The sequence below is a fragment of the Babylonia areolata genome, chromosome 20 (genome assembly GCF_041734735.1).
Source record: "Babylonia areolata isolate BAREFJ2019XMU chromosome 20, ASM4173473v1, whole genome shotgun sequence".
Lineage (NCBI taxonomy): Eukaryota > Metazoa > Mollusca > Gastropoda > Neogastropoda > Buccinidae > Babylonia > Babylonia areolata.
The window spans coordinates 33,311,738-33,329,209 of record NC_134895.1 but is presented as its reverse complement, the minus strand read 5'-3'; the positions used below and the strand labels follow the sequence as shown (position 1 = coordinate 33,329,209).

The 17,472-nt window shown below is 37.4% G+C and overlaps 1 protein-coding gene across 1 annotated transcript in view; it reads left to right on the top strand.

Annotated features, from left to right (window-relative positions):
• Positions 1-13,242, top strand: part of LOC143295430 (uncharacterized) — a 32,109-nt gene extending 18,867 nt beyond the window's left edge. Inside the window, exons 10-12 of the mRNA XM_076607120.1 lie at positions 1,687-1,926; positions 5,554-5,652; positions 7,841-13,242. Coding sequence (XP_076463235.1) covers positions 1,687-1,926; positions 5,554-5,652; positions 7,841-8,334 — 833 coding nt within the window. The 3' untranslated portion in view covers positions 8,335-13,242. The remainder of the gene's footprint in view (positions 1-1,686; positions 1,927-5,553; positions 5,653-7,840) is intronic.
• The last annotated feature ends 4,230 nt before the right edge of the window (positions 13,243-17,472 follow it).

Below are 17,472 nucleotides of genomic sequence, written 5' to 3'. Positions count from 1 at the left end.
GAGGAAGAAAAGGAATTGGGTTCAAAATGAAAACAAAAACAAAACAGAATTATTCCCATTTTCTGATACTTGGGTAGAAAATAATTTTGTACTAAACTTATCAGCCCAGCTAAACTCAGCGACCTTTTTTTTTTTTTTTTGTTTATCAAGTACACAAAATGTGGTGATGACTGGACTCCTTTCAGGCCTGCAAGGCAGGTTTGTTTGCAATGTGGTTTTCTTGAAGTTTCTGTGAGTCTGACACTCTGAGGCAGGCTCCAGCAGACAGGTACAAAGGCTGAGGCAGGGCCAGTCTAAATAGTGTTTACTATCTTGCATGCTTACATCAACCAGTCCATCTTTCTATGTCCAGAATCTCAGCTTGCAAACCTTTCAAGTTGACACTTTGTTGTATTGTGAACTTGAAATACTAACTCATTCATTTACTTAATTACTGTCTAGTCCGCCACCAGTTGGTTGGTACCACTGATAATCACTGAAAATGTTCATGCCTTTTTTTCTGTTAGCTCCAGCTGACGAAGGGAAACAACTGTTAGAAGTGTGGAAAAAGGAAACAGCGCCCTTTCTTGTGTGTTGAAAGTTTATTATTTCCCATCGATTAAAAAATTGGGAATTGTGTATACAGTATGGTTTTCTGTGAATGTGATGGTTATTGGTATTACTGGTGGATGTATTTTTGAATTGCATGCAGTTCAGGTTATAGATCTGGTGCAGAGTACCTGTTTGTGGCAATTGTTTTTTGGTTGTTGTCTTTCCCCCCAAGAGTTTCAGTTCTTATCAAAAGTGTGTTGTCAGTTTTTTTGTTGTATATTTTTCTGTTTAAACTTAAGAAGTTTGTTTAAAAAATCCTGAAAGTATTGTGTCACAGAGAATCTGTGACTCCAGTTTAAAAAGTCATGTTTTCAATGCGTTTTGCTTCCAGCAGCCAATATCTGCTTGCTGTGTTGCTACATATCAGTGTGTCATCTACGGTCACTGGGGACGTTGATTTCTTTTACTTTTTATATTCATCATTAGTTGTTCCTCTTGTTCAGTTAATGACTTCCCTTTTAGGATGTTCATTAGGAAATTTTCTTTAATTGTACTTCATATTTCAAATAACATTCCAGCTCACCATATTATTCCATCACCCCACCTCCCCACCCATTTATTTATTCATTTTTTATTCATCAATTTTTTGAATGATCATATTTGAATGCGAAAATTAATACTTTAACTAGATCCCTACAATCATCTGCAGTCATTTGTGTGATGGGACATTAAACAAAATTTCTTCCTATTCACTGAGGAAGGTGACAGAATGGTCAAGATGCTTATCTGCCAATATAGTGTCAGTGAAGGTTTGGGTTCGAATCCCAATTTTGCCATTTCTCTTAAGTTTGACTGGAAAGTGATCATTTAGTCATTTGGATGAAACAAATAACTGAGGTTCTGTGTGAAGCACCATCATGGAACACTGAAACTTGTGAAAAAGAAACCATGGCAACATAAGTGTTGTTGTCTTGCAAAATTCTGTAGAAGAAATCCACTGGTAGATATATGCACTCATGGCCTGATTAAGCACGGGGGGTTATGCTGCTGGTCAGGCATCTACCAAGCACATGTGGTGTAGCATATATAGGAATGCAGTGACACCTCCTTGATAAACTGAAAACTGAAACCTTCCTACCGGCTTGCTGTGTGCAGGTACCAGCTCTGTTCCCATGGACACAAGCCTAGACAAGTCTGAGCGTTTGAACCCCTCTGGCCTGCGGACTGGTGAGCAGAACGGATTGGCGGTGAACTTAACACCGCGACGAGAGAGATTCACCTTCCAAACCCAGCACCTGGAGGTGTTGGAGGCATACTTCAAGACCAAGCAGTACCCCACATACGATGAGCGGGGAGACATCGCCCAGAGGTGCAATGACATGATGGAGCAGTTTGGTGAGTACATTGAAATTGAATTGAATTACCTCTTACCTTGAGGAAAGCAGCAGAATGGCTAAGACGCTTATCTGTCAACACTGTGTCCTTGAGGGTCTGGATTCACTTCCTGGTCTCGCCCTCTCTCCTTTCTCATTTGGATGAGATGATAAATCAAAGTCCCATTTGTAGCATGCACTATGATAGGTACACAAATATATCTTTGCACTCAAGGCCTGACTAGTGCATGGGTTGTGCTGCTTGTCAGGCATCTGCCTAGCAGATGTGGTGTAATGTTTATATGGGTTTATCTGATTGGACTGAGAATACAGTAACGCCTCCTTGAGAAACTGGAACTTCAGTTTGTATATATATTTCTTGCAGTATGGTTTTCTTCTCCAGTTTATGGCTGATATTGGTATGAAGTGAAACTGAAATACAGACTTCACAAAAAAGTTTAGGACCACTTCAATAAAAGCAGGTATGTTTTCATGAAAAAAGGTAAAAAAACCCAAATGAGATGATTAAAATTATGCATGCTGTATTTTGCATACCACTGGTCAGTCATTGAATACAGCAGGGTTGATCCTTTTATTCTGTCTGCATGTGTGTCTGTTTAGCGACCCTCGCTGTGGGTTCTTTTACATGCACTCAGTGCTTGCTGCACACAGGTCCTGGGTTTATCATTTCATCTGTATGGTTTTCTTCTCCATTTATGGGGCTGATACCAGTGATGAAAGAAATTTTAAATAGACTAAACATGGTAGTCAAGGAAAATAAGTGCAGAAACAGCACTTCTGTAATACATTGAAAATAAAAAGGGAGTGAGTTGGGTGTGAGAGGATATTAATTCTTCAAAGACCGTAACTGTTGTTTGAGGGATGTGGTGGTGGTCTCCACCCAGGGGCAGGAGGGTGGGCACCCACTCGGCCTGGTTCCATGACTGAGCTTTATTGTCATCAGTAAAGGTTCCGTTCTTAGATCAGAACAGGCACTAAATACAACAGAAATTACTCTTTAGCAGTACAGGGTTTCCTCTTTTGTGTGGCCTACTGATGACCTAACTGGCTAATATAATCAGTATCCTGTAGACTGCTCAGACTGTGACTGTGACATACTAGGTTTGGCTTGTGTATGGGGGCTTGAGATGAGCTGTGGGAATGCTTTATTACCACTGAAATGGTGGCATATTTTGGGTTGTAATGCTGTTAGATAATTGTATCCAGTTTTTTACCCAGGTTTAAGAAGTTTTAGCTTTTGTGTTGTCTTTGATGTGTTTCTGTTTTAGGGATTTGTTTAGTAATGCATTTTCATCCCTGACATCACTGGCTGTTGTTGGCTGGACCCTGTATGTCAAGTTGATTAACCCTTTCGCTGCCAGGAAAATAGGATTTAAGTGAAATCTATTTGCCAGGGTTTTTTTTCACAAAGAACGGGTACAAATTTTCAAAAAATTCTGTGCTCTTTGTTATTGGAGAAAGACCCATAAAAGTATTATTTTCTGAAAGGTAAATGAATAAAGAATACAAAACACATGATATTTTGCCATTTTATTTATTTTTAGTGACATGCTGTTGTTTTGAAATCAGTTTTGTTTTTTTGTCACATTTTCAACTTGTTCATTATAAACATTAGTCAGGTAATTTGCACTAAAATATCATATTTTCTGGACAAATGAATATCTGCACACAAAAAATCATACCAGAACAACCACAATAAAAAGATTGAAAAAGAGATAGATACACAATGCGTTGTGACTTCTCCAAGTGATAATATGGATGTGAGGCCATGCCCCCTCAGTCTCCACCGCCCTCCTCTTCACCCCTCTCACACGGTCACTTTATCCAGTTCTCATAGGAGCACAGCGTCAGTCTGACATTTTGTTGAGCGAGCGAGGAGAGGAGCCAGGCAAACACTGTGGCCAGTAACCCAACCAAAACGTTCAAATAAAGGACTGCCTCATGACGTTGATGGTATTTCTAGCTGTGAATAGAATCTAGACAGATTGCCCAAGCTAAAGCTACCAGCATTTTTGTCAACGAACTGAATGCAAAGCAGGGAAATGTCAGAATATTTCGATGACGAGTTATCTCGTCATTGTGGCAGCGAAGCGTACATGCTTGCCATGACGAGTTATCTTGTCATATAGGCAGCCTAGGGCTTAAAATGAATATTCAGATCAGTGCAACTGATAAAACTGATGATCTAGATTTAGAAGTGGGTATGTCACTGTGTGTTTGGGAAGGATGGGCATATTGTTCACAGATAATCAACATATTATTGTGATAACGTTTTTAAATTCAGTGTTTTTAAGGTCTGTATGTGTTTCAGTTTGGGAAGGAGGATGGTTTCGTTTGAATAACAGAGGTCTGTTACATTAACAGGAACAGTTCCATCAAACTTTACTGCTTACTGCTTATTTTAGAAGGGGAATAATTCCTGACAGATGTTGATTGGCTCAGGAAAGGTTAAAAAAAGTGATTTGCTTCCCTTCTCCAACTTTGTGAGTGAACAGTCTTGCGAAATGTTTTTTTGTCCTGAGAATTGGAAGCGGTCGTCTTCAAAATAGCATTGCCACAGTGGCCTTGGACTTGCAGTAATTTTCAATGTTTGTCAGCACTGGATGTGCTTGAGGAAATTATGAATGATGTAGACGGTGACAAAGAAGATATCGAGGAAGATAATTCCAATGAAGAAGAGACAGAGGTTTATTGCCCCTTTTTTTGTTTGTTTCTATTTTGAGTGCTTGTACGTTAACAGAAATATTCTGCAAATATCAGAAACATGTAACAATTTCAACAAATACTCACTCAACAAATCATGAACTGAGTCCTTATGGTTTAATTCCATGTGAAAGTATAACTTGTTATGTATCAGTCTGTATAATCTCATGCACAAATTTCCTTAAAAGTTAAATAGAGAAGCTGCAGTAGATTTGAATTTACTTAGTATTGATACAGTATTTTTTTCATTGCTTATATAATATAACTGACCTTAAAAAATGTGTTAGCAGTTACGGGGTTAAGATTTGTTTTGTGTTTGGGATGGATGAGTTTTTTTGTGTGTTTTGTTCACAGAATGTCAGTGCAATAAATTTAAAAACACATTCCATGTTGACATCAGTATGTACTTGAGAAGGATGAGAATGTTGTTCACAGATTATCAGTGTGAGTAAGTTAAAAACTGTATGTGTATAGGAAGGGCAGTAATTTTGTTCACACGTTATCAGTGTAATGAATTTAAAATAATTCTAAAAAAAAAATTAAAAAAAAATCCATGTTGACATGTGTTTGGGAAGGGCAATTATTTTGTTCACAGATTTAGGTTAAAAGTCCTATTGCCTTTTAAAGTCATTGTGGCAAAGAATTCACATTCACTGTGACTAGGGCTTGGTATAGTAAGGTGGCATGTAATCATCTTCTTCTGCCATTGTTTAACCATTCCCAGCCAAAGACAGGTACCCATTCATACCTGGGTTGAGTGAGGAAATTTGTAATAAAGTGCCTTTCCCATGGACACAGCACCGTGCTGAATCAGGGCCTGACCACTGGATCAGAAAATTTCAATACCTTACTGACTGATTATCAATGTAATAAACAAAACAAAAAACTGACTTCATGTTAACATCTGTATTTTGGTCGTCGCTAGCTGGGAGAGCCCTGGGAGAGAAAGAACGGATGACTCCTCAGAACGTTGCTTACTGGTTCAGCAACCGTCGCAAAGACATCAAACGCTTGGCACGAGAAGGTAACATAGTCTTTGTTTTTTGGTTCTGCAGTTTGCATCAGGTTAATCACATTTCCATTTGCTTTTAGTGATTTCAGTATGCAGGAGGGTGGGCAGTAGGCAACAGTGATGAAGTGATGGATGACTGTTTTCAGAGGCTGGGCTATTGGAAACAGTGATGAATCGATAATGACAGTTTGCAGGAGGGTGGGCTATAAGTAACAGTGATAAATCGATAGATCTGGTCATGAGAGTGGGCTATAAGCAGCAGTGATGAATCAATGACAGTTTGCAGGAGGGTGGGCTATAAGCAACAGTGATGAATTGATAATGACTGTTTGCAGGAGGGTGGGCTATAAGTAACAGTGATGAATCGATAATGACTGTTTGCAGGAGGGTGGGCTATAAGTAACAGTGATAAATCGATAGATCTGGTCAGGAGAGTGGGCTATAAGCAACAGTGATGAATCGATAATGACTGTTTGCAGCAGGGTGGGCTATAAGTAACAGTGATAAATCGATAGATCTGGCCAGGAGAGTGGGCTATAAGCAACAGTGATGAATCAATAATGACTGTTTGCAGCAGGGTGGGCTATAAGTAACAGTGATAAATCGATAGATCTGGTCAGGAGAGTGGGCTATAAGCAACAGTGATGAATCAATAATGACTGTTTGCAGCAGGGTGGGTTATAAGTAACAGTGATAAATCGATAGATCTGGTCAGGAGAGTGGGCTATAAGGAACGGTGATGAATCAATAATGACTGTTTGCAGCAGGGTGGGCTATAAGTAACAGTGATAAATCGATAGATCTGGTCAGGAGAGTGGGCTATAAGCAACAGTGATGAATCGATAATGACTGTTTGCAGCAGGGTGGGCTATAAGTAACAGTGATAAATCGATAGATCTGGTCAGGAGAGTGGGCTATAAGCAACAGTGATGAATCGATAATGACTGTTTGCAGCAGGGTGGGCTATAAGTAACAGTGATAAATCGATAGATCTGGTCAGGAGAGTGGGCTATAAGCAACAGTGATGAATCGATAATGACTGTTTGCAGCAGGGTGGGCTATAAGTAACAGTGATAAATCGATAGATCTGGTCAGGAGAGTGGGCTATAAGTAACAATGATGAATCAATAATGACTGCAGGAGGGTGGGCTATAAGTAACAGTGATGAATCGATAATGACAGTTTGCAGGAGGGTGAGCTATAAGTAACAGTGATGAATCGATAATGACAGTTTGCAGGAGGGTGGGCTATAAGTAACGGTGATGAATCGATAATGACAGTTTGCAGGAGGGTGAGCTATAAGTAACAGTGATGAATCGATAATGACAGTTTGCAGGAGGGTGAGCTATAAGTAACAGTGATGAATTGATAGATGACAGTTTGCAGGAGGGTGGGCTATAGGCAGCAGTGATGAATCAATAATGACTGTTTGCAGGAGGGTGGGGTATAAACTACAATGGTGAATTGATAATGACTGATTGTAGGCAGGTGGGCTAAAGATAACAATGATGAATTGATAGATGACTGTAGGAGGACAGGCTATAGGCAACAGTGATGAATCAATAACTGTTTGCAGGAGTGTGGGCTACAAGCTACAGTGATGAATTAATAGACTGTAAGAGGGTGGGTTCAAAGCAAAAGTGATGAATTAATAGAGGACTGTTTGTAAGAGGGTGGGCTTAAAGCAAAAGTGATGAATTAATAGAGGACTGTTTGTAAGAGGATGGGTTCAAAGCAAAAGTGATGAATTAATAGAGGACTTTATGTAAGAGGGTGGGCTTAAAGCAAAAGTGATGAATTAATAGAGGACTGTTTGTAAGAGGATGGGTTCAAAGCAAAAGTGATGAATTAATAGAGGACTGTTTGTAAGAGGATGGGTTCAAAGCAAAAGTGATGAATTAATAGAGGACTTTATGAAAGAGGGTGGGCTTAAAGCAAAAGTGATGAATTAATAGAGGACTTTATGAAAGAGGGTGGGCTCAAAGCAAAAGTGATGAATTGATAGATGACAGTCAGCAGGAGGGTGGGCTTCAAACAACAGTGATGAACTGATAGATGGCTGTTTGCAACAGTTATGAATATATAGGTGAATGTTTGCAGGAGTGTGGGCTGTAGGCAACAGTTATGAATAGACAGGTGAATGCTTGCAGGAGACGGGGCTATGTGCAACAGTGATGAAAATATCAATAAATCTTTGCAGGAGGAATAGAGATGGCCAACGTGGTGCTGCCCAGCAAAGTGAAACACCCCACGTCCCGGTTCACCATAGTGGACAAAGACACAGCTGTTCTCAACCCCATGTTCACACCAGAAACATTGCCTGTCATTGGGGATATACCTGTTGGGGTGGCTGGAACTGGAGCCTTCCCCACGTCAAGGGCACCCACTTCTGGCGGTTGTGAAACCTCTGTTGATTCTGGGATTCCAGTGTCAGACAGTGCCAAAGACAGCACTGCTGTGGATGTGACAGACACTGCTGACCACAAACCGCTTCCCTTCTCTGCTGCGTCAACGAACGTGGGATTTGGGTCTGTGGTGGACAGGATTGCTGCAGACATCACTTCGCAGCTCATGTCCATGACTGGCAGTGTGCAGACCCCAGCACTGTTGGTCACCGCTGCTGTCAAACAGGGGCAGAGTGTGTGTGATATGGAACAAGAGCAGTGTGTGAGTGATATGGATAAAGTTATCTGAAGGTGACTGGAGTGTGTGTGTGTGATACAAATAAAGGTATCTGAATGTGACTGGGGTGTGTGTGTGTGTGTGTGTGTAATGCAGATAAAGGTATCTGAAAAAGGTATCTGAAGAAGTTTTTTCATGAGGATATTTATGGGGAAAAATATTTCCCTGAATATTCTCATGTTTAGAAAGATTGTTGCAAATATGGTGTATAATCATGTTTGTTTGGCTTTCCAAAAGCGGTAGTGACTAAAAAACAAAACAACAGCATGATATGGATAGTAACTAATGTATACATAGGTGGTTGTTTTTTTGGTTTTTTTTTTTAAAGATCTTGCATTTGAGATAGTGGTAGATGAAATGATGTTTTTGTTTTGTTTTATGTGTGTTGTTGAGTGATGTGGTAACTCTGTGTGTGTGTGTGTGTGTGTCAGACAGAAAGAGAGAGACAGACAGACAGACATAGACAGAGAGAATGGGAAAACAGGAGTTAGATATGGAAACAAAAAGGTTCAAATTCATTGTTTCCAGCTAGTTCTGTGTCAGATTCTTAAGTTAAAATGCGTGTGTATGTGTGCATGAGTGCATGGTATGCATTTCTGAATATTTCCATATTGTTTTGATTATTCCACTTCTACTTTCAAGAAATGGTGCTTTTAAGTTAGGCTGAGCTGATTTTGAGATCTTATTTTTTGTCGACTCACTTGTGTAAACAAAGTGAGTCCATGTTATATCCCGGTGTTCAGGTGTGTGTGTGTGTGTGTGTGTGTGTGTGAGATAAATTTAAACATTGCCATTTTCTCTGGAAATACTTTGTCTGCCAATACCAAATTTGGCTTAAACACAGCAGAAAAAATATCTCCAGTCATACCAATAACAGGTTGTAAGTCTCCTGCATTAAGCTGTATTTCCGAATCATGAATGGTTTATTTTGTTGAGGCTCGTTCCAGAATCTGAAAACACCATATTGTCACTTCCCAGTTGCTGGAACGTAGGCTGTGCTTGGTAAGAAGTTGGCACGACCTCATTTTTCTTGTTTCAAATACAATTATAAGAAAAGCAATACAGATTCAGGACAGAACACACACAGTGACACTAACTACACCATCAGCGTGTTTACTGCATATGAATATTCTAATGTGGACACTGAAATAACTAGAATGAACAAAAAAGAAAACTTGAATCCATCGTTTCACTTAGTTTCGGTCAGCATTGTCAAGGCTGGTCTGTGCAGATTTTGTTATTTCTTGTTTGCAATTAAAAGAAAAGAAATACAAATCTGGACAGAACACACATACTGAAGTGATATAGTGACACTAACTACATCATTGATGTGCTTACTGCATATGAATATTCTAATGTGGACACTGAATTAACGAGAATGAACATAAAAGAAAAATTGACTTTCACTGAGTTTCAGTCAGCATTGTGTAGGCTGGTCTGTGCAGACCTTGTTTTTTTCTTGTTTGCATTTAAAAGAAAAGAAATACAAATTTTGGACAGGACACATGCAGTGACACTAACTACATCATCGACATGTTTATTGCATATGGATATTTAAAGTGGATACTGATTTAACTAGATAAGAGAAAAATTGAATAGACCATGTTGTAGTTTCCGAATGTAACTAAGCCTGTCAAACAGGGATCTCTGCAGATTTAGAGGAAATGGCTACATGTTGCCGTGTGCTTTAGGCGATGATAACATCTTTACCACAGACTTAAAAGAATTTCTTAAAACGCCAAAATAACATGATTTAAACAGTGTTTATTACCTCGAACACCATAACCAATTTATCATGCAAAAAACCAACATGATTTGATATTTTTGAACATCATTTGCAGACACTGGTTGGCGCTGTGTGTAAGACGGTTTCCTCTTGCCTGAACATGCTTGGTTCGAATCTGCTTTTTCTTGGGTTTTTTTTTTTGTTTGTTTGTTTGTTTTTAAATCAAAGCTTTATAAGATCAAATACAGAACATATTTACTTCTTTTTTTTTTTTAAGCCAAATTTATTTGACATTTTTTTTATTTATATTTTTTTGAAGTGTGTATTACAAATGGGTCTTGAAGGCCTTGCCTCTCTCGTTATGACTGTTTTATTTGGTGGCTGTATGATATTTAGAAAATGATGAATTTATTAGAAAGAAGGTTTTTATACCTTAAGATTTTTTTTTTTTTTTTTTGATAGAAAAGACTTGTCAGTTTGTTTTTTATATTGTGTAACTGAATTATCAACTGTTGAGCCGCTCATTTGCATAAGTTTGCTTCTTTGCAAATGGTGACTGTCTTGTGAGTGTTTGAAGCAATATCTCAACACGTTTTGGTTTGAATTTGATGCATTTTTTTGTGTTTTGTAAAGCGAAAAGCTGTTGAGCGTGTCAACATGGCTGCCAGGATGTATGGTACAGAAGAGGTGGTTAGAATTTTGTTTGATTTTCTACATAATGTCGACAATAGCAACTACAAAAACATGATAGAAAATAAGAGTAATGTTGTTGATCAACTGAAGTGTGTGTAGTGTATTTCTGGTTACGCTGGTGATGATTACAAGGTACATCAACAAGAAGGAGGCGTGGTTGTGTTAGAGGTGGATATTGAAAAAACCAATTATTTTAACTTGAAACTTTCATTTTGGGGTTTTCATTTACTGTGAAACCCTCCAGACGAAAGTTTCAAGCCAAAATATTGTTCACAGTGAGCTTTTGTTTTGTACTGTTGTGTGATTGTGTTTGTGGTTGTTTTGGTGGGATGGTTTGTGTGTGGGTGTATGTGTTTGTTTAAAACAACATGATAGTGGAAGAAACAACATAACTGCACTGGGTTGTTGTGTCTAATACATTAGCTGATATTCAGCTCCATTTTCACCCATTAAATAAAAGTTAAATTTTCTTCTGTGAAATTGGGAGTTCTCTCATCCTGGCAACATTGAAGTTATGATAATTATAATCTTGATTCAGTTTCCTTCAAGAAGAGATATACTTTTACATTCTTTAGAGCATGATTTTAATTTTTGTGATTTTTTATAGGTTGGTGATTATTTCGACAAAAATAAAAACATAAATAGTGCTGGAAGTGAAAGTGATAAGAGAATTAGGAAGGACTTTATGTGGCATTCCCAATTTTTTTTTCAGTATTTAGATGGCACTGACATGAGATTGTGAGATTTAATTTTAGCCAGTGTGTTTGCATTCAATTCCTTCTTTCAGTGTGCTGTGTTTAGAGTTTGGTTTTTCAAATGTTGGTTTCAGATATTGATGAGATCATATGAATCTCAGATAATGTTTCACTCTCTAACTCACACAGTAGGCAGTGTATTTATCCCACCTCCCACAGATTTGAAGAGGACATAAAATTAAGCACACACACACACACACATTTCGATCTTAAACCCAATTTCACACAAAGTGAAAAAAATACCACTGACATGTGTTTGTGGTTAATATTTTTTTTAATTGATTTTTTTTATATTCTGTAACTTTCCTGGAAAACATGAAGGTAATTGATAATAATAATAACACACAAGATATTGTACACGGAATACGAATCACAGATCTGTCAGACTGAAAGAATTTGGGGGAGCAGGGGGAAGGAGAAAAGAGAAAACCCAGATCACAATGAAGTCTTTGTGCATAGTCCTGCATACAGTTTGATTCCTTACTTGGACACACACATGCACAGGAAAACAATGCTGTCTGCTGAGTGAGGAGGAAAAAAGAATAAGATGTATGGGCTGGAGGAAAGTATACACTGAAGACACCAAAACTCCATCTTCACCAGTTAACTTTGAATGATAAGCAGTGACATGTAGGGTGCTTGACAGTGACATTTCGTAGACTATGTGTCAGCATATTAACTACAAGTGGAGTGCAGTAGCCAGTTATAATGGACGCTGAATTAAAAAACAACAAAAAAAAAAAAAACCCCCACAAAAACAAAACAAAAAAAGAAAAACGTCCAACAACTGTGAAAATTTGCACAATTTAGGAATGGGGCATTGGGATCACCGTCTCTATTCTACATTTACCTTGCCAGTCAAACTGGCAATGATGTATCTAAACAGAACCAAGAAAATAAAAACAAGAATGGTGATGGGAGAGATGAACTGGCTATTTCAAATTACGGGAGTGCTCACTATGAAAGAGAACCAGCATGGTTCAAGCACCACTGCTGGCTTGCATGAGCGTTCTTCACAACTAAGTTTGCTTCATTGACAACGTGCCCAACTCTACACTATACTAATAGCACTTTCAAGTATGAAGCAAATTTAGTGCTGCAATGAGCACTCATGCAACCCAGCTCCAGGCAATAGATAACCAAGATTGTGAACTTTAGAATCATTTTCTAACCGAGAAGAGGCAAAAATCAAAAGAAGAGAAGATACATCCCATGGAAGTTATTTTGAGTCAAATGCAAGGGAAATTCCCACAAAACTAATGAACATTTCAATAGTAGTGTCCCTTGGTCTTTGTGCAGGTGGGATTTTTTCTTTGTATAATGTACAGACTTGTATGAAGATGCTTCTTTTAAACTTCCCAGTAGCATGAAGACCTATCCTAACAACCCCCAAATTGTTTCCCAGTTTTGCTGCAATGTGCGGATTTAGTGTCATCACAATACATACATGCCTCAGCCAACTGAAACACAAGTTTACATCCAGGACATCAAAATCAAAGAATATCTCAACACCAGAATAGCCACACTGATATCAGTGCAAAAACGCTGGTCACAAGATTTTAAGAGAAATGTTTAGATCTTGGTTATGGAACCCAACACCACCAGGTAAATCAGGGAAAAAAAACAAAAAAACAACAACAAACAAACAACAACAAACCAACAACCTTGGAGCTTATATATTGGCCTCATGGAAGGAATTCGGAAACATGGGTACTGAACAGAAATAGCCATATGACCTACCCAGCATTGATAGAACAACACTGACTGTAGACAGAAATCTTGTCCATGAACATAAGACAGATGTAGTTGCTTGATGTAAAAAAAAAGTGTTGGCATTTCTGTTTGTTAAAAAAAAATCCAGTACAGAAAACAACCAGGCGTTGCTATTAAAAAAAAAATAAAAAAATAAAAAAATGTGTACAAAGGCTTAGACAATCTGCATGTGCTTTGTTTGAAGAAAAGACTGCTTTAGACTTGCCATCATCCATTTATTTATTTATGTGTGCATGCATGGGAATAAAAATGTTTCAACTCATGAAACAGTGCCTTGAAAAAGTTGAATCATTTTATAGAAATTTGAGAGAGAGAGAGAGAGTCCCTGTTCTATGTGTGTGTACATGCAACCATTTTGAAATTCACCTTGAATGAGTACAGACAGAAAATGGATGAGTAATAAGGAAGCAGGTATTCAGAGAAAAAATAGCAAACAGCACATGGATGAAAAAACAACAAATAACAACAAAAAGTTCCATTCCCCACCTCACCAAAAACCCAAACCTGATCAAACAAACAAAAACAAACAAAACACCAAACCAAACCCAAACTCAACAACAACGAAAAGTAAAAGAAGAAAAAGAAAAGAAAAAAAGGCCAAAGCAGTCATCTATATTTTAAGAAAAAACAACAGCTCTGGCTCGCTGGAAAAAATTAGTAACAATCCAATCTATAAAGTCAGTGTTAACATGTTGATAAATAGATGAGCTTGATAATCTGCTCACAGAATGTTTGAAATATTTACACTCACACTAGGTGATTGTTTTACACTAACTGTTAAAGGAAAAAATTGATATGGGAGATAAATAATGATAAAAAAAATAGACGTGGAATTAAGCAGTATCAATTAATCACAATGAACAATGTGAAATCTTATCACAAGTGTTCAAACAGTGAAAGGAGTGAACAAAAAGGAACTGAGCTTTGATAATGATGTCACAATTTACATCAAGATAAAATATTTACAGTGGTTGTCCTCAGATTTACATGTACAGATATATGATATATACATCAAGGTATTGTGCGTCAAAAGTAATTTTATTGCACATTATTTTCTCTTGGGAAATGGGTTGCTTACTCATACATGCCACACAGGTAAACACACATAAACATCAGCTGTATGCCCATGTAAACATATTCATGCATACTGCAGGTGTGCACAAGTACACACACATTAATATGACATTATCGGACGGGCAGCACATTTGATGAACAGACTATTTAACAAGAGAAGTGCCATAATCTGTACTGCCAATTTCATTCACTTCTCATAACAGGCAGAAAACAAAGAAGTAATGAAAATAAAAGCTCACTGATACCGGAAAATGCATTTGGGAATTACAGCCCATAAATGCAGTATTTGTTTAATATTCTAGCTGTCACCAAGACATGAAAAATAACTTTAAATGACAATACAAAAAAGATGTACAGAAAATTTCAAGTCCTTGAATGTGACATGATATTTTAATTCTAACTTTTTCCAATCATTGAAGATAACAGCATTGTGTAACAAACAAATCCAGTACTTGAAGACAGCGATTGCACTTGTAAATTAACCGTTTTTTATGCAGTCTTATTTTGACAACTCTAAACAACAACAAAATTATTTAAAATGCAATGTTTTGATAAATAATATACAACAGGCTGAGATTGTCAGTAAAATTGCCTTTTTCAAATTGGCAATGACTAAAGACTTCACACTAAGACAGGTTTATACTGTGTTCAAACTACTGTGAAAATTTGCTCCTGTCTTGTGTTAATCATCATTTTATTTGTATTCTTGACAATTGTTTATTATTTACAGAGCTCTCTGCATTTTCCAGAAACATTGAAGCTTATTTTTTTGAGAGCAAATACTTTGTTTCATAAAAACATTTCTGAACAAATATTTAATCACTAATAAAGGCGATATCACTACTGATTATCAACGTTGAAGCAACAAAATTTCCATATCATCGGAGCTAACGATCAGCATTTCAAAACCATTCTTAAAAAAACACTGAAGATGACAACAACACTGCAAAATCACCACTGAAGATGAATCAGTATTGCAAAACCGTCTTTTCAAATGATTGAAAGCGACCGCATGTTTCAAAAAACGCTCTTTCCAGTTCAACAACTACCGGAAATCAGCATGGGAGTTATAATACAAAAGCATTTAACTTTACATATCAAGAAAAAAAAAGGTGACTTTCAGATTTTCAAGGCAATCGGCTATTATACAACCACAGAAGTGTGAAACAAAGTTTCCCTTCTTGAATGTAACAGCAAACTAAAATTTTCCTTTTATATCATGATAACAACAATGTGTCACAATAAAGATGCATAGCAAAAATTCTGAACTTTGAAGAGCAAAACAGACAGGAGACCAAATTCATTATTAAAAAAAAAAAAAAAAAAAAAAAAAAAGGGAACAAAAACTCCCTTGTCTTCAAACCAAATTTTCTGCTCCAAGATTTGCCCGTCCAACTTTTTGAAATCCACAAAAATAACAGAATGGTGAAGATTTATTCCAGTCTCTGGAATCAACGACAAAAATGCACAAATCTTTCAGCTGCAAAACAAACTTCCCACTCCTTGATGATGGCAGTAGAGCTGCAGATTTTGAAGATAACATATTTGCAAAACAAACCAACAGCAAATTTCCAGTCCAAAATAATTTCATAACAATCTTTCCAAGCCTTGAAGTGCAAAACGTTCCATTTCTTGAAAAAGACAACAGTTATAAAGCACAAATACAAAGACATCTGAATTTTGAAGACGAAAATGTAACTATTGCAATTTTGTTTTCTAATCTTGTGGATATGAGCAGAGTTGCAAAATAAACTAATAACTTTTGAAGGTCAGAGATGAGCTGCAAATGAAACACTGTAAGACTGACCATTTTGTTCAGATCATGTGTTTATCCTAAAGTGACACAGTGATAGTGCAAAACATTACATTGTATGTACATCACAACTGACTACTATTGGGTACCATGTAACGGTCATATAATATCTAGCTACATAATTATTGCACAGTATACACGCCGGCACAGATGTCTGCATCGTCTGATTGAAACAGAGCTGTTTGTTCACAGGAGATCTCACAATTAAATATATTCAAGTCAAAATGTCTGTAACAATAGATGCTGGAAAAGGACAATGACTAATATACATGCGAAGGTGGGCAGAATGATATATATATATATATATATATATATTTTTTTTTTTATACAAACCCATTATCAGGTATACATGGACTGCAAGTAATACAACAGGTCGAAAACTGAAATCAGAAAATCAAAAATTTCAAACACATTGCATACATTTGCCAGTATCTGAGGAAACGCCTCTCGTTAATATACAAACTGCAAACAGGAAATTCTCTCTCTCTCTCTCTCTCTCTCTCTCTCTCTCTCTCTCACACACACACACACACACACACTGGTACTGATTCACCAACTCACGCCCTCTTCTGCTCTGCCTTTTCATCTGTTCAGCCGGTCAGAACTGTGATGGAATTAGAAAACAGGGGGTGAGGGGACTGGGGGGTGTTGAGTTGACTATGAACTTTGAGTCTTTGAATTAAAAATGAAGTAAACCAACAACAACAATAATCACAATATCTCAATTTCTTTAGAAAAAAGATAAGCACGTTTCTATTGCGAATATATATATCTATATCTATCTATCTATCTATCTATCTATCTATATATATATATATATATATATATATATATATATTGTACAACTGCAGGAAAACAAAATAAGTATTCTGTAACCATCCACCCTTGGTGACAAAGCTGGCATGGATCTCGATTTCCATTTGGACAAACTGTGTGGGTGAATTTTCTTCTTGCTGCGTCGACAAGACCAAAATTGCCGCAAAAACAAGGTATGGGAGTGAGGAGGCGTGTGTTTGACCTATATAATGCTTATGGAATCCAAATTCCAAATACAAGCTTCCGGGACACACGTTCAACCCTCAACCCAGGCAATAGTCTTGGGGATGTCGGCAGAAGAACAAATTTACTTTCTCAACTACTTTCATTTACAAACTTTCTTTACTGACCACAAAGCTAATCCGTTATATACATATAGAAATTTCTCACGGCATGGGGAAGCCAGAGTTTAGGTTCTGCCTTCAGTTCTTGAGAGAATAACAGTACGATAATCGTGTTCGAATATGACCATCAGAACAGCAGAAGAGGCAGCTGCTGTT